The sequence below is a fragment of the Leopardus geoffroyi genome, chromosome C1, assembly GCF_018350155.1.
Source record: "Leopardus geoffroyi isolate Oge1 chromosome C1, O.geoffroyi_Oge1_pat1.0, whole genome shotgun sequence".
Taxonomy (NCBI): Eukaryota; Metazoa; Chordata; class Mammalia; order Carnivora; family Felidae; genus Leopardus; species Leopardus geoffroyi.
The window spans coordinates 85,459,083-85,483,883 of NC_059328.1; the positions used below are offsets into that span (position 1 = coordinate 85,459,083).

Consider the following 24,801-nt stretch of genomic DNA (forward strand, 5'->3'; position numbering starts at 1 on the left):
AAAATAAAAATAATTTTCCACCAAAATGAGTATAAACAGCACAGTGCCTGACATGGGGCTTGAACTTATGAACAGTGAGATCACGACCTAAGTCGAAGTCAGACACTTAACCAGCTGAGCCACCCATGGACCCCAAGACATGTTCTTACATGGACTACCTGACACAATAACTGGCTTTGTCAGTGATTTTCAATATGGTGACACCACCATTAACCAATGTTATGAAAATAGTTTATTTTTATAAGAGTGCAACTGAAACACAAATCTTAGGAAGCAGTTATGTACATCAGTGGTTACATGACAAAAAATACCTTTTACAAAGTCATGAAGGTCAAGCCTGTCAAATTTTTTCAAGTTTGTCATTCAGCAGTGGGCACTTCTTTCTACACCTTTTTCTATTTAGCAAAAATCCATTCCTCTCTTTAAACATCAAGTACTATCTGATTAAGTACTACCTGATTTATTGGGATAGATTTAAACTTCAATTAAGTATTTACATTTTAAATCCTCTTCCAGTGCTGTCCAACCAAAAACTACCAGAAATGTATCTTTAGGTTACACCCTGGGTTTACTGCTCCTTGCAAATAATGGAGACTGCACACTGTGGGGAACCTAGTAAAAGGGATGTGGCAGTATGAAGGTGTTAAAGGGACTTATTTATTGGACTTATGTGTTAGGTGGTTTAAGGGAGAGTTTAATAAAGTGTGGCTTTGTTGTGGGTTGGATGCTATCTGTAAATAAGGATAACTGTGTGACTATCTGAAATAAACCTGGTAAGTCAGGGAGAATGTACTAAGGCCAAAACTATAATTGGTAATGAAGCAACAACCAATCACATTAGCCAGGATAGGAGAAAGCTTGTGTAGTTTTGTGGCTTGGCAATGATTTTTTTAAAATTGTGGTCTGACATGATTATGAGGTGGTCTTGTTTTTGTCTTGATCCGTCACAGTCACAAAGTGGCCTTGCCTGATGTTGATTTTCTGTTATATTGTTTGTTCAACAGGAGAGCCCCAATGCCTAGTTGTGAGTGCCAGGACAGCTCTCCTAGCAACACCAGGGTGTTGCTGATAACAGCAAGCCAGCTCCCAGACGTAAGAGCTGCTCTTCTGTTTCCCCTAATTTCTTGCAAGGAAAAAGCTCCTGGTACTGGGAGCTAGAAAGCTTATATTTCCTAACTAGGTCCTTAGGGAATCTAGAACTGACAAGCTTGATAAAAGGACACTTCTTTCTCTCTCTGCCCCCCACCTCCTGTTTTTCAAATAGAATTCAGTTTAGGCTCCATCCGTCACAGTTCCAAACTTGAGCCCAAAGCCTATTCTCCCTTCTTAAGGCCCCGTGAATACTGTAAGCTTTTCAGCACATGTGGCATTACTTTAGTTATGAGTGATTTCTATATGAATAAAATCTTAAAAAAAGAAGTGTGACCTTGAAAAATAGCCTCTTTGCTAAGAGCAAGTATACCTATATGTCACACTTCCAATAACTGTAGGACTAGTAACTGCAGGACTCTAATAATAACTGTGCTAATAACTGTAGGACTCTTTAAAGTTTAAATCCCATTTCTCACAGTTCTTATAATTTGCATACCTGAAATATGCATATTAGTACCGGCACCTGAAGTCATGGAAACTTCCTCACAGTCTGGGAATATTTTTGTTTTAGGAAATGTACTAAGACCACTCACATCATTTTTTTTTAAGTTTATTTATTTGAGAGAGAGAGAGAGAGAGAGAGAGAGAGAGAGAGAGAGAGCGCATGCGCACAAATGGGAGAGGGAAAGAGAATCCCAAGCAGATTCTGCAGCCCCACACATATCTCGAACTCACGAACCGTGAGACCATAACCTGAGCCAAAATCAAGAGTCAGATGCTTAACCGACTGAGCCATCCAGACGCCCCAACGACCGCTCACACCTTAGTTTAAATCTTACCACATTAGAATTAGGAGAAATCCCACTTCTGATTGCGTTGCTGCTTGAATGTACAGGCGGAGTGGTGGATGGTCCCAATACATCTTGCTTTCTCACTAGCTGATTTTCATTTAGTTCTTTATTTAACCATGTGATTACTTAAATAAAAGAACAAAACAAGATAAAAATTTTGATTATTTTTTTCTAATTACTTTAAACGTTTAAAAATTATACTGAGATTTTTAAAATGTTAAGTCTTTAAGATTACCTTATATCACAGGAGACTACAGGTTTACCTAAATTTTTGTCATTAAAGACTCTTATTTGAGCAACCACCACATAGAACTCCTTAACCTATTACAATCCAAAACATGTATTTCTGCTAGTCAAGGATCTCTTTCAAGGCTTTCATTTCTAGAATAATATCTTAGTTTACTTAAAGTTCCCACTCTTATCTGATAACCAATACTAAACACTGAGAAAATGTTATAGGCTTGATCTTATATTTTAGTTTCAAATAATTCATGTTGTTACTATTAGGTAAATACAGCAATTAAACAAGGTATAGTGAAGAACTTTAATCAGTGAAGAACTTAAGTTATCGTTAATATTTTCAACACTTAATTTTGGGTTACTGACACATGTAATATGGTTTTCTTCAGAATGGTAACCGTTTTACAGGGCAGGTGATATATAAGTTACTGTAGCAAAGACATGGAGACAGTATATTTAAAACAGAAATTATCTGTATGGAGCAGTATCTTGATTTAGCTGGACTTTTATGAATTCAAATAACATTTTCAGATTAAGAGTACAGTTACAAACTTCTTTTACATAAAAAGTTAAGGGGTTCCTGGGTGGCTCAGTCGGTTAAGCGTCTGACTTCGGCTCAGGTCATGATCTCGCGGTTCGTGAGTTCAAGCCCCACGTCGGGCTCTGTGCTGACAGCTCAGAGCCTGGAGCCTGTTTCAGATTTTGTGTCTCCCTCTCTCTCTCTGACTCTCCCCTATTCATGCTCTGTCTCAAAAATAAATAACGTTAAAAAAACTTTTTAAAAAAAAAAAGTTAAAATACTTACACTTTTCATTATTTTTTAGAAGCTGTTTGCTTTCTTCAAGTTTTTGAACTGTAGCTTCTAATTGTTCTTGTAATTTGCATACCTGAAATATGTCAATCCTCATAAGTATAATAAAAATTAAATAAAAACTGAAACGTATTTCTATTAATAATTGATTACTGTTAACTGTTATTAAATAGAATGAATTATAGCTCTCCTGTGTAACTGTGTATCTATATATGTATATACACATATACGGTACATATATATGAACACTCAAGGTACCTGAGTCATAACTAACTTTTCAGGTTGTAACACATTAACTTCTGTTGAAAGGTTGGGGGCGGGGGGGAGTCAAAGATATTCTCGAATATAACAAAATCGAAATTTAAAATCTACATCTAAGAAAATTTGTTAAACTTTGCAAATAGTCACACATGCAAAAACAGAAAATATTCACCACCTCTTGCTCTTTAATTCGGAGAGACTGTCCAACATCTTGTAATTCCTTTTGTTCCTTTTGTAATTTTTCTTCCTTCTCAGCTAAGAGTTTCTCTTGCTGAATAGTTACTGTATTCTTCAGTTTCAATTTACCCATTAAAGTTTTCAGATCCCCCTGCAACTTCTTGATAATTTCATTTGCCTGTAAAAGAGCTTCATATGTATATCTCTACTTAATCCAATGAAATTTAATATTCTGTTATTTTTAAAAACGAACCTTAAGAAGTTCCGCTGATAATGATTTTATTGTAGCTTCAAGTTTTCCTAGTTGTACCTGATTTTTCTCACCATTTTCTTCTAAAGCCACCTGATACATATTTTTAAAAACATGAATAATTAATAAGATGCTTGTGTTTAAGAAAAGCATCACTTGTAAATGTAATCATCAATTTGTTTCAAAAATGTTTAAATAGACCTTTTGTTCCTGGATTGTATCAAATGCTTCTTTTGTTCTTAAAACAAGCTGGTCCTTATCCTTGATTTCCTGTTCTAAAACAGCCACTTTTGTTTGTAGCTGATTAATATGCTTTTCTTTTTCATGGCATTCAGCATCTAGGGTAGAATTTTCTCTTCGCAAAGAGAGGACTTCTTGCTTAGCCCGCTGGAGCTCCTACAGAAAGAAAAAAAATGATGCAGCATAAAAAAGAGAAGTTGGCTCACTATGGTTATTTATAATTAAGATGTTTAAAATATTTTAAAAATACGTTTAATAATTTTAAACTTCTAGTATTGATTTTTTAAAAAAGGATTTGGATATCCCTCTAAAGGTATATGTAACTTGTAGATTTGAATAATAATTGTAAAATATACTACTAATTCAATAACAACAAGGAAAATAATCCTCATTTATGAATAAATTACTACAACTCTAAAAAACTAGTAACAAGGATTTTTTGGTATCTTGAAATTTACACTTTAAAAAAATCATTTGTCATAAACACCCATTATAACAATTTCAAAAACATAAAATAAATAACTAAATAAAAAGCCCTATCATTCTACCACGTAAGCGGTGGTTCTCAAGCTACTATGCATATTGAAATCACCTAGGAAGCTTTAAAAACTACTGGTGCCTGGTACCCTCCCCAAGAGAGTCTTATTTACAGTTAGTATGAGGTATGTCCTGGGCACTAGGGCATTTGAGCATTCTCCAACTGATCCGAAGGGTAGCCAAGGATGGCAGCTATGACCTAGAGTTAACATTTTGCTCTTTTTATTTTATTTTTTTTAATTTTTTTAATTTTTTTTTCAACGTTTATTTATTTTTTTTGGGACAGAGAGAGACAGAGCATGAACGGGCGAGGGGCAGAGAGAGAGGGAGACACAGAATCGGAAACAGGCTTCAGGCTCCGAGCCATCAGCCCAGAGCCTGACGCGGGGCTCGAACTCACGGACCGTGAGATCGTGACCTGGCTGAAGTCAGACGCTTAACCGACTGCACCACCCAGGCGCCCCTATTTTGCTCTTTTTTTTTTTTTTTTTTTTTTTCAACGTTTATTTATTTTTGGGACAGAGAGAGACAGAGCATGAACGGGGGAGGGGCAGAGAGAGAGGGAGACACAGAATCGGAAACAGGCTCCAGGCTCTGAGCCATCAGCCCAGAGCCCGACGCGGGGCTCAAACTCACGGACCGCGAGATCGTGACCTGGCTGAAGTCGGACGCTTAACCGACTGCGCCACCCAGGCGCCCCTTTGCTCTTTTTATATACACGGATTTTTTTTAGAAAGTGCTCATACTGTGCAGTTTTATAATCTAACTTCTTTAAATATTACAAATATCTTTCCATGTCAATAAATTTGTTAACGCTTCTGAATTCCCTCTTGGTTCACTCTTTAAAACAAAAACAAGCAAACATAATTGTTAATTAAAAATGGGTTATTAGGGGCGCCTGGGTGGCGCAGTCGGTTAAGCGTCCGACTTCAGCCAGGTCACGATCTCGCGGTCCGTGAGTTCGAGCCCCGCGTCGGGCTCTGGGCTGATGGCTCGGAGCCTGGAGCCTGTTTCCGATTCTGTGTCTCCCTCTCTCTCTCTGCCCCTCCCCCGTTCATGCTCTGTCTCTCTCTGTCTCAAAAATAAATAAACATTAAAATAAATAAATAAATAAATAAAATAAATAAAAATGGGTTATTAAAAATCTAGGGCAGATCACTCCTGAATCAGCTAATATCACCAAATACGCCAGTATACACAAGTCTTGTATATAGTATTCCTACATAACTTTCGTAACAAAAACTTTACAAAATAATTTTATGGTATTATGCCATAGTGGTTTTAGAAGCAGACTCTGCTGGATTTGAATACAAATCTAGGTTCTTCTGTGTAATCTTAGGAATTATTTTAACCTAAATCTCAGCTCCCTCATTTGTAAAACAGAATTAACCCTTCATCAATGACTTCACTTAATCTTCATAAAAACCCTAATGCACCTTGCTTACCATAATGCCTGGTACATACTAAATAATAAATGGCAGTGAGCATCCAGTCAGGCTTTAGAGTTTCCTAAGCACAAGAGACTGGTGAAATGGAATGGGAAGTGTCATGAGCCCAAGTAACACTGGTGATCTTTAAATATGATAGACTTGGGGTGGTTCAATCGGTTAAGCGTCGGACTTCAGATCAGGTCATGATCTCACAGCTTGTGGGCTCGAGCCCCATGTGGGGCTCTGTGCTGACAGCTCAGAGCCTGGAGCCTGCTTTGGATTCTGTGTCTCCCTCTCTCTCTCTCTGCCCCTCCCCCACTCTGTGTCTCTGCTTTGGATTCTGTGTCTCCCTCTCTCTCTCTCTCTGCCCCTCCCCCACTCTCTCTCTCAAAAATAAACATTAAAAAAATTTTATTTTTTTTTATTTTTTTTTTTTCAACGTTTATTTATTTTTGGGACAGAGAGAGACAGAGCATGAACGGGGGAGGGGCAGAGAGAGAGGGAGACACAGAATCGGAAACAGGCTCCAGGCTCCGAGCCATCAGCCCAGAACCTGACGCGGGGCTCGAACTCCCGGACCGCGAGATCGTGAACTGACTGAAGTCGGAAGCTTAACCGACTGCGCCACCCAGGCGCCCCTAAAAAAATTTTAAAGATATATGATAGATTTAACAAAATCTACGTTTTCTGATTAATTCATGACATTAATGTATAATAATGCTAGGAAGGAGTCTATCATCAGGGCCAAAGCATCAACAATGTGTCACTATAGCAAGATTTAAGAAATGTCTCTGTTGACTGAAAGAACAAGGGAGTTCTAAAGACAAGCAAATAATAGAGATTCCAATCCTTTCTCTTCTACTTACTGGCTATGTGACCTTGGGCAAGTTACTTAACTTTTCTGTGCCTTAGTTTATCAGATGGCGATAATAGTACCTTCTTTAAGAGAATTGGAAAAAAAAAATAAAAAATTAAAAATAAATAAATAAAAGAATTGTTACGAAAATTAAATGGTTTACTATATGTAAAATAGTTACACAGTGCCTGTCACATAGCATGTGTTCAGTAAGTATAGCTACTATCATTACTAATAAAGTATCATTATTATTATTAGACACAACTTCATATAGTTGTTTGGTATGTTAGGTAGGCTGAAAGAACCAGTCCTATCAACACTGAGTATACGGACCCATAGACACTGTGAGGATATTAAAAGTACACTGATCACTGTGCCAATGACCTACCCCTCAAAACCTTAACTAAAAATATCCAATTTTACCTCAGTTCTGTTCTGAATTATCATATTCTATCAGATTTTAGATTCTCAATTTTTTTGCATTGTCTGAACTGATTACCCTAACACCACCAAGAGAGCCTTGCAAAGCATTAGAGAAACACCATGTACACAAGTAATAAAGTCACCAAACTAAAACACTATTTTAAATTGGTGGTGGGGGGAACAAACTCAAAGTTCAATACCTCTTCAACACCAGAGAGTTTTGTCTTCAGTTCTCTGATGGTAGAGTCTCCTTTATATTTTCTTTCCATTAGGTCCTTATTAGCTGCTTCTAACTCAGATAATTTGTTTTGTAGCTGCTGGATGTTTCGTTGATGGAGGATTTCTAAATCTTTTTTCTGTTGTTCATGCTGCTGTTGACATTGTACCTGTGCCTATTATATAAAAATATAGTACCATAATTAAAACACACACACACACACACACACACACACACACACACACACACACACACACAGGAAGATTTGAAGAAAAAAATATCTTAGTTGTTCTATATAATTATAAAATTTCCCTGTTTCAGAGGCTCTATTTTCAATTATGGATTTCATGAAGGAGAAAGGCCAACAAAGGCAAATTTACCATTATGATCTTGTTCTTAATTTCTGCTTCTCTTAAACCCACATACATTTAGAAGTAATAGTCTTCAAGTTAACGGAAGAATGACATGATTATGTTAAATACTCCAAAATAGTATAGTATGAACCTATTTGTGTTAAAAGTAAATAAGCGGATACACAGGGAATTTTCAGTATTCACTTTAAATACCATTATATTATTTCAGTTTTGTACAACAGTATATATTTTTTATAATTAAAAAAAGCCCTAAATTTATAAAATCGACAAGGTATTGTTCATTAGTTCAGTCTTATATTTAGTAGCTATGTTTTACCCATGATAAAATCTATTTAAGATTTTATTTTTAAGTAGTCTCTATATCCAGTGTGGAGCCTGAACTCACAACCCTGAAGCCAGCCAGGCACCCCTATGCCATGATAAAATTTGAACATGGTAATAAATATGTAATCTTGTGCCTGTTTGAATCATACTACAAGCCTATCTTAATAATTTCTATTGATGAACACTAACAAATCCTAAATACCTTTCAAAAATACAGTATATTTTTCTGATTGTGAAAATACTCAGATATGTTCCTAATAAATTTATATTGACATCACCCATACACACAATAAACACATTTAACTAATTAAGACTAAGCCACTTACACAATTTAATCATGATTCTTATTCCTTTAGCATTTATACCTTCTCATACCACTAAAACACTCTATAAACACTTTAATAGCTGCATAATATTCCATTCCATGGATATGCCATAATTCATTTAAACTCTGCATTACTATGGACATGGACTTTCCAATTTTTCACAATTAGATATAAAACTATGATTGCTTTTATATGCAGACATACATCCAAAATTTGGATTATTTCCTTATGATCAATCACAGCTCAAAAAAATGTAAACAAATATAAAACTTGATGCGAATTCCAAAACTGCATTCCAGACAAGTTGTCCCTATTCAAAAATTCCTACAGGAACAGGGGAGTGTCTCCCTCATAAAACACTTGGAGAATTTTATGTAACTACTTTAAAATTCCCTCATTTTTTTAAAAAACGGAAAGGAGAGGAGAAGGGAAAATAGATATTGATAAAACCGAAGAAGTTCACAAACAACTGAAAATGCAGTGCTGGAAAAAACACTGAAAGAGCAATGAAGAAGAATAAAGAGAATAAACTGGTAAAGATGCTAACTGTAACTGTCAAAGGTAAGCAAACACATCGAAGGCAATAAAGGCAGTAAAGAACTGGTTTTATCCCAGTGACCATTAGAATTTTGGAGTTTTTGTTTAAAAAAAAAAAAAAGAAGGAAGTGTGAGGGATAGGGCAACATTTACATTTTCTACAGTTTAATGCAGGTGATTCTGATGCACACTAAAATTTTAAAAGCACTGCCTATATAATATCAGCAGGAAGAGAAGAATGGTCCGATTTTAAAGTCTCAAAGAACTGATTCACAATCCTATTAGAATATGTAGTAACAACGAATACAAACAACTCCCTCAGTCACTTTGGAGTCATAAACAAACGTACTTGTAAGTGCATTTCTAGAATTTGAAAACAACCAAAAAAAATTGAAATGACAGAAATTAGTGAACAAGGAAAAAAATAGTATAGAATAAAATGAAAAACACATTCTTCAAAAAGGCCAAAAAACCAACCATCCAGTCTCATTAAAAAATAAATTGGGGCGCCTGGGTGGCGCAGTCGGTTAAGTGTCCGACTTCAGCCAGGTCACGATCTCGCGGTCTGTGAGTTCGAGCCCCACGTCAGGCTCTGGGCTGATGGCTCAGAGCCTGGAGCCTGTTTCCGATTCTGTGTCTCCCTCTCTCTCTGCCCCTCCCCCGTTCATGCTCTGTCTCTCTCTGTCCCAAAAAAAAAAATAAAATAAACGTTGAAAAAAAAAAAATTTAAAAAAATAATAATAATAATAAATAAATAAATAAATAAATTAGGGGCACCTGGGTGGCTCAGTCAGTTGAGCGTCCGACTTCAGCTCAGGTCATGATCTTGCGGTCCGTGAGTTCGAGCCCCGCATCGGGCTCTGTGCTGACAGCTTAGACCCTGGAGCCTGTTTCAGATTATGTGTCTCCCTCTCTCTCTGACCCTCCCCCATTCATGCTCTGTCTCTCTCTGTCTCAAAAATAAATAAACGTTAAAAAAAATTCTTTTTAATTAATTAATTAAATTAAAAAAAAAAAAAAAAAAAAAAAGACAAGGAGGGTCTGGCTGGCTCAGTCCGTTGAGGTTGAGCCTCCAACTAGATTTCAGCTCAGGTCAGAATCCCATTTGGGCCCTGCATTGGACCACATGCTGGGAGTGGAGCCTGCTTAAGATGCACGCGCTCTCTCTCTCTCTCTCTCTCTCTCTGCCCCTCTCCCCCATTCATATATTCTACCAAAAAAAAAAAAGACAAAACAAATTAAGAACATATGAGAAATGATACAAAGATTTTAAATATCATAACAATGTGTATGATATTGTACTAATACATTTAAACACATAGATGAAATACATGGCTCTTTAAGGAAATATAAATTAGCAAAACTAAAGAAATGATAAAAAAAATCCAGACCAAGATCATGGAGGAAATGGGAAAAGAACCTAAAGATAAATGCCTCAAAAAGGCACTAGATCCAACTGATAAGAGGCTACTTAATTCTATCGAACCTTCAAGGAACAGATAGTTCCTTGTTTTCTGACTGTTCCAAAGCATAGAGAAAACTGGAAAATGTTCTCATTTCATGACACTAGCATAATTCTAACAAAATAGTCTATACCCCATAATTTTAACATGCAGACTAAGGGTTCAGAAAAAGGATAATCTCAGACCAAATTCACTATAAATATACAGGTGACACTTGAACACAGCTTTGAACTGTGCAGATCCACTTACATGTGTATTTTTTTTTTTACAGTATTGTACACGTATTTTCTCTTCCTTATAATTTTTTTAAACATTTTAACTTATTTTAGAGAGAGAGTGAGAGCACAAGCAAGGGAGGGACAGAGAGAGAAGAGAGGGGGACAGAGGATCTAAAACAGGCTCTGTGCTGACAGCAGAGAGCCTTGATGTGGGGCTCAAACTCATGAACCGTGAGACCTTGACCTGAGCCAAAGTCGGATGCTTAACTGACTGAGCCACCCTGGTGCCCGCTCCTTATAATTTTCTTATTATCTTCTTTCCTCTAGCTTACTTTATAGTAACAACATAGTATTTAATACATATAACATACAAAATATGTGCTGTTTATATTATTGGTAAGGCTGCCAGTCAACAGTAGGCTATTAGGTATTAAGTTTTTAGGGAGTCAAGTTATAGGTGGATTTTCAACTGCAAGGCAAGGTTGGCACTACTAACCCCCATGCTGTTGAAGGGTCAAATGTAAATACAAATGTCCTATATTAAGTGTTCATAGATTGATTCAACAAGATACTAAATATCTCTTTAACTAAGTATTATTCTATGAATTCAAAGATGGTTCCACACTTATCCTTTTTTTTAAGTGTCTTTATTTTCAGAGAAAGAGAAAGAAGGAAAGAAAGAAAGAGCAAAAGAGAGAACTCCAGGAAGGGGCAGAGGGAGAGGGAGAAAGACAGAATCCCAAGCAGGATCTGCACTGTCAGCCAGGAGCCCAGTGCAGGTCTCAAACTCAAGAACCATGAGATCATGAACTGAGCTGAAATCAAGAGTCAGATGCTTAATTGACTGAAGCACCTAGGCGCCCCAAAAATCCATTATCATTTATTACATTATTAGATAAAAGTGAAAAAAAATGACATGATCACTTGATTAAATCCCCCCGAATCACTTTATCTGACTTAGCACTCTTTGAATTAAAACTCTTTAATTGGAAGGAACAAAAGAAAACTTTTTCAGACACAGAACAAACATCATTACTAATGGGAGATATTTTAAGTTATTTACCAAAAAAAAGAATGGAATGAAGAAAGTATTCCACTATTATTTAGCATTTCTCTGTATGAGAGGAAAAAAGACATTAATACTAAGAAAACATAAATTCACATTTTCTTAATGTTAATTTATTTTTGAGAGAGAGACACAGAGCGTGAGGAGAGGAGGGACAGAGAGAGACAGTGCAGGCTCCAAGCTCCAAGTTGTCAGCACAAAGCCTAATGTGGGTCTCAAACTCACTAACCATGAGATCATGACCTGAGGTGAAGTCAAACGCTCAACCAACTGAGCCACCCAGGCACCCCTCACATTTTTATATATTGCATATCTACCTGAAAAACCTAAGAGAATCAGCTTCAAAACTATTTAGGCTATATAAATATAATCCACAACTAATGGGTGTGACATTAATATACATCAGCAACAAACAAAATTATCACAGTGGTGGGGCATAGATGGTCCAATTTATACAGCAAAAAACTGTAAAGTCTCTAGGCAACATTTAATAAGAACTGGAAAAGAAAAAAAGAAAGGAGACAGAGGGAAATAAAAGTAAACTATAAGCCTGTTTTAAACAAATAAGACCTGAATAAATGGAAATATATTCTTGCTAGTGGATAAGAAAATTGCAAAGATATTAGGTCTCCCTAATACTCCAGAAACAAGCTAAAATACACAAAGGAATTTACTATATATATTAACAGTTGCATTTTAAATAAGTGGAATATATGGTATTAGAACAAATGACTAACTTTGTATTAAAAAAAAATACCTATCTTATACTGCACTCCACAAAAATATACTCCAAACAGATTAAAAAGTTAAATATGACAGGGGCACCAAGTGGCTTACTTGGCTGAGCATCTGACTTCAGCTCAGATCATGATCATCATGGTTTGTGAGTTCAAGCCCGGCCTCAGGCTCACTGCTGTCAGCACAGAGCCCGCTTCAGATCCTCTGTCCCCCTCTCTCTCTGCCCCTCCCCCATTCATGCACATTTGTGGATGCAACTGCTGTCTCTCTCTCAAAAATGAATAAAAACATTAAAAAAGTAAAACAAAAAAGTTAAATACAATAAAAAAAACTATGAAAGTATTAAAAGAAAATACTGGAGGAAAATCTCTCATAGCCTTTGGGTGGCAGAGGCTTTCCAAACATGAAATGAAGCTTTAAACCATAAAAAGACTGATTAAAATAAAAAGAACTATATACAACAAAAGAGAATAGTAAAAGGCAAAAACAGGGTGGGAGTAAATGTTTATATGATACATAATAAAGATATAACATCCCTACTTTATACCATACAGAAATGAAAAAGGCAAGCCAGACCGAAAATATTCACAATGCATATATCAAAGGACTCATGTCAAGAATATGCAAAAAAAGTCCTACAAATCAATAAGCAAAATACTAAAAGTCCAATTTAAAAATGGGTGAGGGGCACCTGGGGGCTCAGTCAGTTAAGCATCCAACTCTTGATTTCATCTCAGGTCATGTGATCTCACAATTCACAGGATAGAGCTCCATGTAGGGCTCTGCACTGACACTGTGGACTCTGGGATTTTTTCTTTCCCTCACTCTCTGCCACACCCCCACTCATGCACCATCTCTCTCAAATAAATATATATTTTAAAAATATATCATAAAAATTAAAATGGGCTAAAGATTTGAGCAAACAAGAAATTCTTGAATTTCATGAGAATACTCAAGTGGTCAATATGCATATGAAAAAGTGCACATTATTATGAAGTACTATCATGCACGCCCAGAATGTCAGTGTAAACTGGTATGTCACTTTTTTTAAAATTTTTTTTAATCTTTATTTATTTTTGAGAGACAAAGCATGAGCAGGAAAGCAGCAGAGAGAGAAAGGGAGACACAGAAGCTTAAGCAGGCCCCAGGCTCTGAGCTGTCAGCACAGAGTCCAATGCAGGGCTCAAACTCATGAACTGTGAAATCATGACCTGAGCTGAAGTCAGATGCTTAACCAACTGAGCCACTCAGGCGCCCCGGTATTCCACTTTAAAACAAAGACTGGGGGCGCCTGGGTGGCGCAGCCGGTTAAGCGTCCGACTTCAGCCAGGTCACGATCTCACGGTCCGTGAGTTCGAGCCCCGCGTCAGGCTCTGGGCTGATGGCTCAGAGCCTGGAGCCTGTTTCCGATTCTGTGTCTCCCTCTCTCTCTGCCCCTCCCCCGTTCATGCTCTGTCTCTCTCTGTCCCAAAAATAAATAAACGTTGGAAAAAAAATTAAAAAAAAAAAAAAAAAAAAAAAAAAAAAAAAAAAAAAAAAAAAAAAACAAAGACTGTAACAAGAGACAAAGAAGGACATGATTTATCATTAAGGAGACAATCCAACAAGAAGATATGAAAACTGTAAATATTTATGCACCCAACATGAAAACATCCAAATACATAAAAGCAGCTAATAACATAAAGGAGCTAATTGATAGCAATACAGTAATATTAAAGGACTTTAACATCCCACTTACATCAATGAACAGATCATCCAAACAGTACCAACAAGGAAACAGTGGCTTTGGATGACACATTGGACAAAATGGATTTAACAGATATATCCAAACATTCCATCTGGAAACAGAATAAAAATTCTTTTCACATAAAACATGTTCCAGAATAGATCACATATTAGACCACAAAGTAAGTCTCAATTAATTCAAAAAGACAGAAGTTATTCCATTCATCTTTTCTAATTATGAAATTAGAAATCAAAGAAAAAATCTGGAAAGATCACAGATATACATAAAGGTTAAAAATAACATGCTAGTAAACAATGAATGGGACACCAAGAAATGAAGCAGAGGGGCGCCTGGGTGGCGCAGTCGGTTGGGCGTCCGACTTCAGCCAGGTCACGATCTCGCGGTCCGTGAGTACGAGCCCCGCGTCAGGCTCTGGGCTGATGGCTCAGAGCCTGGAGCCTGTTTCCGATTCTGTGTCTCCCTCTCTCTCTGCCCCTCCCCCGTTCATGCTCTGTCTCTCTCTGTCCCAAAAATAAATAAACGTTGAAAAAAAAAAAATTAAAAAAAAAAAAAAAAAAAGAAATGAAGCAGATACTGAAAATTACATGGAGAAAAATGAAATGGAAACAAAATGGTTCAAAAATCTTTGGGATGAAGCAAAAACTGTTCTAAGAGGGAAGTTTATACCAAGCAATACAGGCCTACCTCAAGAAGCAAGAAAAATCCCAAATAAACAACCTAACCTTACACCTAAATGAGACAAAGAACAATCAAATCCCAAACAAGTAGAAGGAAAGAAATAATAAAGATTAGACCAGAGGGGTGTCTGGATGGCTCAGTTGATTGAGCATCAGACTCTTGGTTTCAGCTCAGGTCATGATCTCAAGCCCTGCATTTGGTTTCATGCTGACAGCACAGAGCTTGCCTGAAATTCTCTCTCTACTTCTCTCTCTGCCCCTTCCCCGCTTGCGTGCAAGCACTCTCTCTAAAAAGAAAAAAAAATTACAGCAGAAATAAACAACATAGAAACTTAAAAAAAAAAAATTAGAAATGAAAAGGAGAAATAACCAATAAAACAAAAATACAAAGGGTTATAAAAGACATGGAAAACTATATGCCAACAAGTTGTACAACCTAGAAGATATGAATAAACTCCTAAAAAACATATCACATCCCAAAACTGAATCAGGAAGAAAAAGAAAAATTGAACTGATCACCTACAATGAAATTGAATCAGTCATCAAAAAATTCCAACAAAAGTCCAGGACCAGATGGCTTCATAGGTAAATTCAACCAAATATTTAAAGAGTATGAATACCTGTTCTTCTCAAACTATTCCAAAAACCAGAAGAGGAAGGAAAACTTCCAAATTCATTTTAGGAGGGCTGTGTTACCCTGATACCAAAACCAGATACAGATATGTATTACAAAAAAAGAGAATTACAAGCCAATTATCTCTGATGAACATAGATACAAAAATTCCTCAACAAAATACTAGCAAACCAAATCCAACAATACATTAAAAAACAATCATTCACCACAATCAAGCAGGATTTAATCCTGGGTTGCAAGGGTGGTTCAAAATTCACAAATCAATGTAATACATCACATCAATAACAGAAAGGATAAAACCATATGATCATGTCAATAGACGCAGAAAAAGCATTTAACAAAGTACAAGATCCATTCATGATAAAAACTCTCAACAAAATATGTTTAGAAGAAACGTACCTCAACATAATAAAGACCGTATACAAAAAACCCACAGTTAATACCATACTGAATGGTGAAAAACTAAGCTTTCCACCTTAGAACAGGAGCAACACAAGGATGTCCAATCTCACCACTTTTATTCAACATAGTACTGGAAGTCTTAGCCACAGAAATCAGACAAGATGAAGGAATAAAAGGCATCCAAATTAGTAAGGAAGTAAAACTTTCATTACTTGCAGATGACATGATACTATATATAGAAAACTTGGAAGACTCCACCAGAAGTTACTAGAACTGATAAATGAATAAATGAATTCAGTAAGGTCACAGCACACAAAATCCACATACAGAAATGCATTGCATTTCTTTTTGCTTTTCTCCCCACACCCAGTGCACAGCCCAACATGGGGCTTGGACTCATGACCCTGAGGTGAAGGCCTGAGATGAAATCAAGAGTTGGACACTTAACCAATTGAGCCACCCAGACACCCTTCCACTGCATTTCTATACACTAATAATGAAGCACAGACAGAGAAATTAAGAAAGCAATCTCATTTACAATTGCATCAAAAATAAGACACTTAGGAATAAACTTAAGGAAGTGAAAGACCTATATTCTGAAAACTATAAAACACTGATGAAAGAACCTTAAGATAACAGAAACAAATGGAAAGATATTCCACGCTCATGGACTGGAAGAACAAATACTATTTAAATGTCCATACTGGAGTACCTGGGTGGCTCAGCTGGTTAAGCATCCAACTCCTGATTTCAGCTCAGGGTCATGACCCTGAGGTTCGTGGGGCCAAGCCCTGCTTCGGGCTTTGGGCTGACAGAGGAGGGCCTGCTTGGGATTCTCTCTCTCCCTCTCTCTGCCCCTCCTCTGTTCGCATGCACTTTCTCTCCCTCTCAAAATAAACTTTAAAAATAAAGAAATAAAATGCCCATACTACCCAAAGCAATCTACACATTAAATGCCATCCTATCAAAATACCAACACCATTTTTCACAGAACTAGAATACTCCTAAAATTTGCATGGAAACACAAAAGACCCTGAATGGCCAAAACAATCTAGAAGAAAAAAAAAACCTGAAGGTATCACAATTCTGACTTCAAATTATATTACAAAGCTGTAGTAATCAAAACAGAATGGTACTGGCATAAAAACAGACACAAAGATCAAAAGAACAGGACAGAAAGCCCAGACATAAACCCATGATTATACAATTATTCTTTTTTTTTTTTAACATTTATTTATTTTTGAGACAGAGAGACAGAGCATGAACGGGGGAGGGGCAGAGAAAGAGGGAGACACAGAATCGGAAGCAGGCTCCAGGCTCTGAGCCATCAGCCCAGAGCCTGACGCGGGGCTCGAACTCACGGACCGCAAGATCATGACCTGAGCCGAAGTTGGACGCCCAACCAACTGAGCCACCCACGCGCCCCTACAGTCAATTATTCTATGACAAAGCAGGGGACAATGTCCAATGGGAGAAAAACAGTCTTTCCTATAAAAGGTATTGAGAAACTGGACAGTCACATGCAAAAGAATGAAACTGGACCATATTCTTCCACCATACACAAAAATAAACTCAAAATGGTTTAAAGACCTAAATGTGAGACCTGAAACCTTAACAATCCTAGAAGAGAGCACAGGCAATAATTTCTCTGACACTGGCTGTCAACATTTTTCTAGATAGGTCTCCTGAGGCAAGGGAAATAAAAGCAAACATAAACTATTGGGACTACATCAGAATAAAAAGCTTCCACAGAGCAAAGGAAACAATAAAACTAAAAGGCAACCTACTGAATAGGAGAAGATATTTGCAAATGATATATAAAGGGTTAGTGTCCAAACTATATAAAGAACCAATACAACTCAACACACACACACACAGACACACACAGACACAACCACAATCCAATGAAAACATGGACAGAAGACATAAACAGACATTTCTCCAAAGAAGACAAATGGCCAACAGACACATGAAAAGATGCTCAACATCATTCATTAAGGAAACCTAAATTGAAAGCATAATGAGATATCCTCTCACACACCTGTCAGAATGGTTACAACTGAAACCACAAGAAACAAGTGCTGGTGAGGAAGTGGAGAAAAAGGAACCCTGTTGCACTGTTGCTGGGAATGCAAATTGGTGCAGACAAGGTGAAAGAGTATGGAGGTTTCTCAAAAAATTAAAAATAAAGCCGCCTACATGGGCACCTGGCAGGCTAGTCAGAAGAGCATGAGACTCTTGATCTCTGGGTCATGAGTTCGAGCTCCAGGTTGGGTGTAGAGATTACTAACGAAAATAAATAAACTTAAAAAAAAAAACAAGATAGAACTACCCTGCAATCCAGTTATCACACTACCAGGTATTTACCCAAAGAATACAAAAACACTAATTCCAAAGGATATATGCACCCTATGTTTATTGCAGCAGTATTTATAATAGCCAAATTACGGAAGCAACCAACGTATCTATCAATAGATGATGGGGGGGTGGGAGGAAGGGGAAAGTGGGTGATGGGTATTGAGGAGGGCACCTGTTGGGATGAGCACTGGGTGTTGTATGGAAACGAATTTGACATTAAATTGCATATTAAAAAAATAGTAAAATAAAACAAAAAATAGATGAATGGATAAAGATGTGGCATATACATACAATGGAATATCATTCAGCCATAAAAAAGAATGAAATCTTGCCATTTGCAACAACATGGATGGAGCCAGAGTATAACGCTCAGCAAAGTCTGTCAGAAAAAGACAAATACCATATGATTTCACTCATATGTAGAATATCAGAAACAAAACAAACGGACAAAGGTAAAAAAAAGACAGACAAACCAAGAAAGAGACCCTTAATTATAGAGAACAAATTGAGTTATCTGAGGGGAGGTACAGAAGCAGATAGGTGAAACAGGTGAGGGAGAGTAAAGAATACACTTTTCATGGTCACCGAGTAATGTATGTTACTGTTGAGTCACTATACTGCACATATACCTGAAACTAATATAACACTGTATGTTAAGTACACCGGAATTAAAATTTAAAGCTTAGTAATAATAAAAAAAAAAGAATATGGGGAAATAAGTACTATCATACACTATCTTTTACATTCCATTTGGTATGACCTGGCTGGCAAATCTACAACATCCATTAATACCTTATATGGGTATACTGCAATCTCCCTTCTAGGAACAAAGAACATTCACTGTAGTATTCGTGTTAGCCAAGATACTGACATGTTGAAATGTCCATCACTTAGGTAAGTAGTTAAATAATGCATGTTGTATCCAAATAATTCATACTATACAGCCACTAAAAAAGAATACTTAAAAAGAATGATCTATGGTGTCATGTTACATGAAAAAAAAGTTACAATCAATATATACTGTAGGACCTCATTAGCACAGAATAAAACAAAAACCCACTAGGTGTATACAATCATGATTTACATATTTCTAAACTTACAAATATATATTTTTAAATGACATTATTTACATATCAAGAGACAAGTCTAGAAAGCATATATCAAAAAGTTTATAAATTATTTCTGGATATTAAGACTTGTAACGAGAAACTTAATTTTTCACATACTTCTGTAATGTTTGAACATATTAAACCAAGCATATATTACTTTTACAACTAACAAAATAACAGCAACAAAAAAATAATTTTCTATTTTCTTTTAATGTTCATACCTGCAAGGCCTTTTCTTTCTCATTTGTTAGTTCCTGGGAATGTTTATTTGACAATGCAGCTGTGTGTGATGCCCATTCATTCTGTAACTTATCTAATTCTTGCACTTTTTCTGATAAGGTCTGTATTAGAGTTCAATACAAAATATTAAGAAAGTCTTGTGAATGTTATTAGCTTAGAACATGGCAATATTTACAAAGGATATTAAAGAAAAGGAATCACAGCTTTCCAAAATATACTCAAAGCCTTTTCCTACACAGAATTTTTTTTTTAATTTGAGGAAATCAAGATTAGAGTAAAAGCAATTTTAGAGTTAGCACAGCCCAGAAGTCAAGCTTAACTATCTTTAACCTTTTAGTTAAACTCGGCTCTTCACCACCAAATCCTCTCCTCTGATATTAAGAAATAAATGTCTACCCAGGGTAGAGTAAGTCAGTCATAAGGAGTGGTTCATATATACACCTAAAACCCAGTAACACAGGTTTCCTAGATGGGCTATGTTGTGCAGGACAATTTCTGCCTGAAGTGATGCCACTTATCAGATACTTTGGTCCTCAGTTTCAAGGAGTATGGGCAAAAAGATTGTAGCTATGACTAAAATGATGGTAAGCCTATCAAAATAATTCATAACACAAGTATGGAAAAGAGGTTTAAAAGATGTGAACTGAAAAGTTATTTTCGACAGGAGGAATGAGGTGAATAAAAGAGTGAAGAAGTAACATGTGACAGGTACTATATATTATTTAATGAAGACTTGGAAGGAATGTGTCATATACTGAAGTTAACAGAAATGTTTGTATGGAATCAAATATCAGAGAAAGCATCAGATTAAGACAATTTACTGGTAGGGGAAGGATGTCAAAAAGGAGAAGGAATCCAAAAGTAACATACTTTTAAAAATTAATACACAAAAGCCTGGACAGGATTCAAGAAGCAATTCAGAGCCAATGTTTGGATGACATACAAAGACAAAATGAAATCTGAATTACCTTTTGTGTGAATTTCAGTTGCCTAGTAACATCATCTAGTGATTGCATCAATGATAATTTTTCTTCCTATTTATAAAAATAGTAAAATTAAGCAGTTTACAATTTAATCATCTATAGCTGTGCTACTCAAAGTATAGCAAAATATAGTGTGAGCATCACCCTGGGAGTTTGTTAAAAATACAGAATTTTAGGTTCCACCTCAAACCTTCTGACTCACTCTGAATGAGCAAGATGCCTAGAGGATTTGTGTACCACCTAAGTTTGAGATGCACTAATCTATAGCATTTGACTAAAGACTTTGTGAAAACTATTAAGAGGCATCCCAATGTTGCTTCTTTGCTACATATACCTTACAAAGTTAAAGAGCACTTTGTAATTCTCAAACCACTTTCACACATCTTTCCTCATTTGAGATAAGTGCAATAGGGTAGTAGATATCTCCATACTTATCTACAAATTGATAAAACCATCAATACCTTAAGTGAACTACCTCAGATTACATAAAATTAATAAAAATGATGGCACCTAGTTTTTCAATTTTTAGTCCAGTTCTAACCTCACTATATCTTGACTAAAAATAACAAATAAACAACCAATAAAATAAAAATAAATCCCTTACATATTACAAAAATTTACTAGACATCTTTAAAAACACTTCACTCTGAAAACAAAAACTAATAGCAATATAGCTTTTCAGTGATTTATCAGAGACTTTTGGTATTTATTTTTTAAAAAATAAATTTAAATCTTACCTTGCTACTTTTCAAACAGCTGGCTAAAAACTTCTTTATTTCCACATCATTTCCAGGTAAAAGTTTTAGTGAGAGGTGTGTAAGATGCTTAAAAGGATTTGTCTCTACCACATTTAAAAAGGCAGGTGAGTTATCCAAAATAGGTGCTGGAGAAACTAACTGCAGCAAAAACCTTTGAAAAGAAAAGTGTCACAATATAACAATACTTATGAGACCGTGAAACTTTCCCATTGAATCATAAGCTCCAGCACATCAGAAATGATTAGAAGTGTCAGGAAAGGGGGCATATAGAAATCACAGGGGCCAACATGAAAGGACTCCCAATGGTTAAAGTGGATAAACTGATGTAAATAGTAAAACGGAAAAATTGAACAAGAAATAGAAAAAGAATTCACTGAAACAGTGAATATGCAAATGTCCAGGAGTTCATTATGAAAGATGAAAATATAAAAACAAAACCCACTGAAAGCACGTAGTAACTAGAATAACAACTCTTTACTCTAAAAATTGACAATTTAAAAGAATTTAAATTTTTTTTTTTTTCAACGTTTATTTATTTTTGGGACAGAGAGAGACAGAGCATGAACGGGGGAGGGGCAGAGAGAGGGAGACACAGAATCGGAAACAGGCTCCAGGCTCTGAGCCATCAGCCCAGAGCCTGACGCGGGGCTCGAACTCACGGACCGCGAGATCGTGACCTGGCTGAAGTCGGACGCTTAACCGACTGCGCCACCCAGGCGCCCCTAAAAGAATTTAGTATTTATCCTTTTCTATATGAATTTTCAGAGTAATCAAATAGCCCAAACAGATGAAGAAAAGTTCTTTATAAAAAAATTATACCTAGTAAGTATAAAAAGAATGGCAGAATTAGAAATGCATAACTTTGTAGTTCCTAATAATTGATTCAAACAATCATCAACTGATGACACCAATAGATAAAAGGTTGGTGAATTTTACAATGAAAGGACCAGGCTTTAGCATCACACGAATATACACATTTTCATATGTGTATATGAATATATATGCATGTATCCATATGTATATATGAATATACACAAACCAAAATCTTATTCTCCTTTCCCAAGTTCATTATAAAAACACATACTTGATGATGTTAAATATTTCAGATAATTTTAATGGCTCTGTCAAGACATGAAAATTAAGGGGTAAATATTTCTGATTTTAACCATGATTCCTTAAAATTGATATTTAATAGAGCCCTAAACCCAGTTGTAAAAATAGACAGAGATACTTTTAACACATAGAAAATATTTTGCCATCAATTTGGCTTACAAAGAAGAGTTTGTCTTGAGAGAATTTTAATGATATAGAGCTCTCATGAGACTTACCTTGGAATTTCTTTGGCATGTTCTTGAGTACATTGCTGAAGAAGATCTATAAATTTTTGTGGGAAAGCTAAGAAGTCTACCAGAAGGCCTTGTTGGAATTTTAAACTATACAGAAGAAAAGAGAATTTTAAAAATTTAATTACTATTTTTAATTGTAATTAAAACCCTGAAATAGTCTTTTTTTTTTTTTATTTACTGAACATGCATTATAATCAAAAACTGAGCTAGGGAACTTTGATTTTTATAGAATTCATTCAATGGGAAGGAAAAGGTCAATATACTTAGCTAAAGCTCCAAAACTCTGGGCTGTTTTAAGCAGAACTCTGATAAGATATGGAATATTTACTTTCAAAAACATCCTGGGGCGCCCAGGTGGCTCAGTCGGTTGAGCGTCTGACTTTGGCTCAGGTCATGATCTCACAGTTCATGGATTTGAGTCCTGTGTCCTGCTTTGTGCTGACTGACAGCGCAAAGCCTGGAGCCTGCTTCGGATTCTGTCTCCCTCTCTCTCTGCCCCTCCCCCACTCGCACAAGTGAGCCCGCGCTCTCTCTCTCAAAAGTAAATAAAAAGTTAAAAAAAAAAAAAAAAAACACAGAAAAACAAATTTAATTACCTCTGAAAATCTTCCTCAGATATAACAAGGTTATACAGAAAAAATGGATCGGTATCATCAGTCAGACGGATAACTAAATCCTAAAAGAAAGATTGTTATTTTTTAATGTTTTCAATAGATCTGGCTTTTAGCCTAATTCCTTCCTTCTTAGAAGTAAAAATATCCAGTAACAACAATGTGTCACCATTATACTTCAGATGACTTTGTTTTTTGGTGCTGCTGGGTTTTTCATCAGTCTTTAAAAGACTTAATATTCTTAAACAGGGGTAGATATTCTGCTCCATGGGATCCTTGTGGGGGTCTACAAAAACTAATTAAATGCCAGAATTGAAGTTAAGGACTATCATCCTCTTAGGAAAATTGAGACCCAGTCCTTGCTGTACTATACCATGACAAAAACACTCAACCACTGACCATATCATATTCAATTATATTTTCAGTTTTTCCCAAGTTAATTGATACTTCCAAAGTGGCAACACATCAGCTGAAACGACAAGCCAACGATCTATCCTAGAAAAGGAGCATTCGTCTCTCAGGCAGAGGGCAGGGGTATCAAGTAACAAGTTGCCAAGGCTTCATTCTGAGGGCCTATTCCTACTCCAGGTGGTGGTGGACGTGGAAGCCCATCTGTTTTCAGTTTCAAATGAAGTGAATGTCTTTCATAAAGACCACTTTCTATGTAAATTTACAGTGTGGTGGAGCACCACAGTAGCAAAAACGGATACAGAAGTACACAGAAATTACATACTTCAGTGAATAACGTAGTAAGGAAAACAGGCATGGCAACAAGATGACGGAGGCCTAATAAAGAAGTGAGGTTAAGAATAAGCTCCCACTTCAAAATAGAATCTACTCGTGTCTACTGAGGAACTGTTAGGGTAGAGTTCTAGAAAAATCTAAACCACTTATGAGCAGTTAGGAAATGAAGAGGTACAGCAGGTCTAAGGAATTAACATGTAAGAAATATATCATCTCTACCCCAGAAAATTCGCAATCTAGGTATTTGCTCTGCCTCAGAAGGTCCTGTTCTTAAAGCAGCTTCTACTTAGGTACTTCCTGAAATCCACCCAAAATGCTATTAAAAACTGAAACTACTACTAATAATAATACTACAAGGTCCTTGAATCTTCATGTGTAAGGAAAGCTCTGACACAAAGAAAATAGATGCTGTATTTCTTAGTCATCTATTCTGTATCCACATCACTGTTAATGACTTAGACTTTTGAAGATCACATAGGACTGATGCTCTAAATGCCTCCCTTCAAAAGGCAAAGATTCAAAAAACTATATCTCTGCAGTGCTTCAATTCATTCTATTCTCACATTTACACCATGAAATGCCAATTCTACAGGGTAGCAAAATATATATTCTAGCAACTTATAAGTGCATTGGTAAAACTTAACCCCCAATTCTCCCAATCCCCAATTCTTCCTGTATGCTTCAGAAACATATGGTATAATAATCTCTCAATCACTGTCTTTGTAGATTCTATCACCCCAGATTTGCAAGTTACAAACGGG

At 36.2% G+C, this 24,801-nt stretch overlaps 1 protein-coding gene across 2 annotated transcripts in view; it reads right to left on the reverse strand.

The window, feature by feature from the left end:
* The window catches only part of SASS6 (SAS-6 centriolar assembly protein), a 59,228-nt gene that overhangs the window by 23,971 nt on the left and 10,456 nt on the right, over positions 1–24,801 (reverse strand). For both annotated transcript variants that reach the window (XM_045478405.1, XM_045478404.1), the window contains 11 exons: positions 23,282–23,361; positions 22,668–22,772; positions 21,319–21,490; positions 20,567–20,632; positions 19,580–19,699; positions 7,369–7,560; positions 3,884–4,078; positions 3,686–3,775; positions 3,431–3,610; positions 2,989–3,070; positions 1,932–2,068 (listed from right to left, as the gene is read on the reverse strand). In XM_045478405.1, the coding sequence (XP_045334361.1) occupies positions 1,932–2,068; positions 2,989–3,070; positions 3,431–3,610; positions 3,686–3,775; positions 3,884–4,078; positions 7,369–7,560; positions 19,580–19,699; positions 20,567–20,632; positions 21,319–21,490; positions 22,668–22,772; positions 23,282–23,361 (1,419 nt within the window). The remainder of the gene's footprint in view (positions 1–1,931; positions 2,069–2,988; positions 3,071–3,430; positions 3,611–3,685; positions 3,776–3,883; positions 4,079–7,368; positions 7,561–19,579; positions 19,700–20,566; positions 20,633–21,318; positions 21,491–22,667; positions 22,773–23,281; positions 23,362–24,801) is intronic.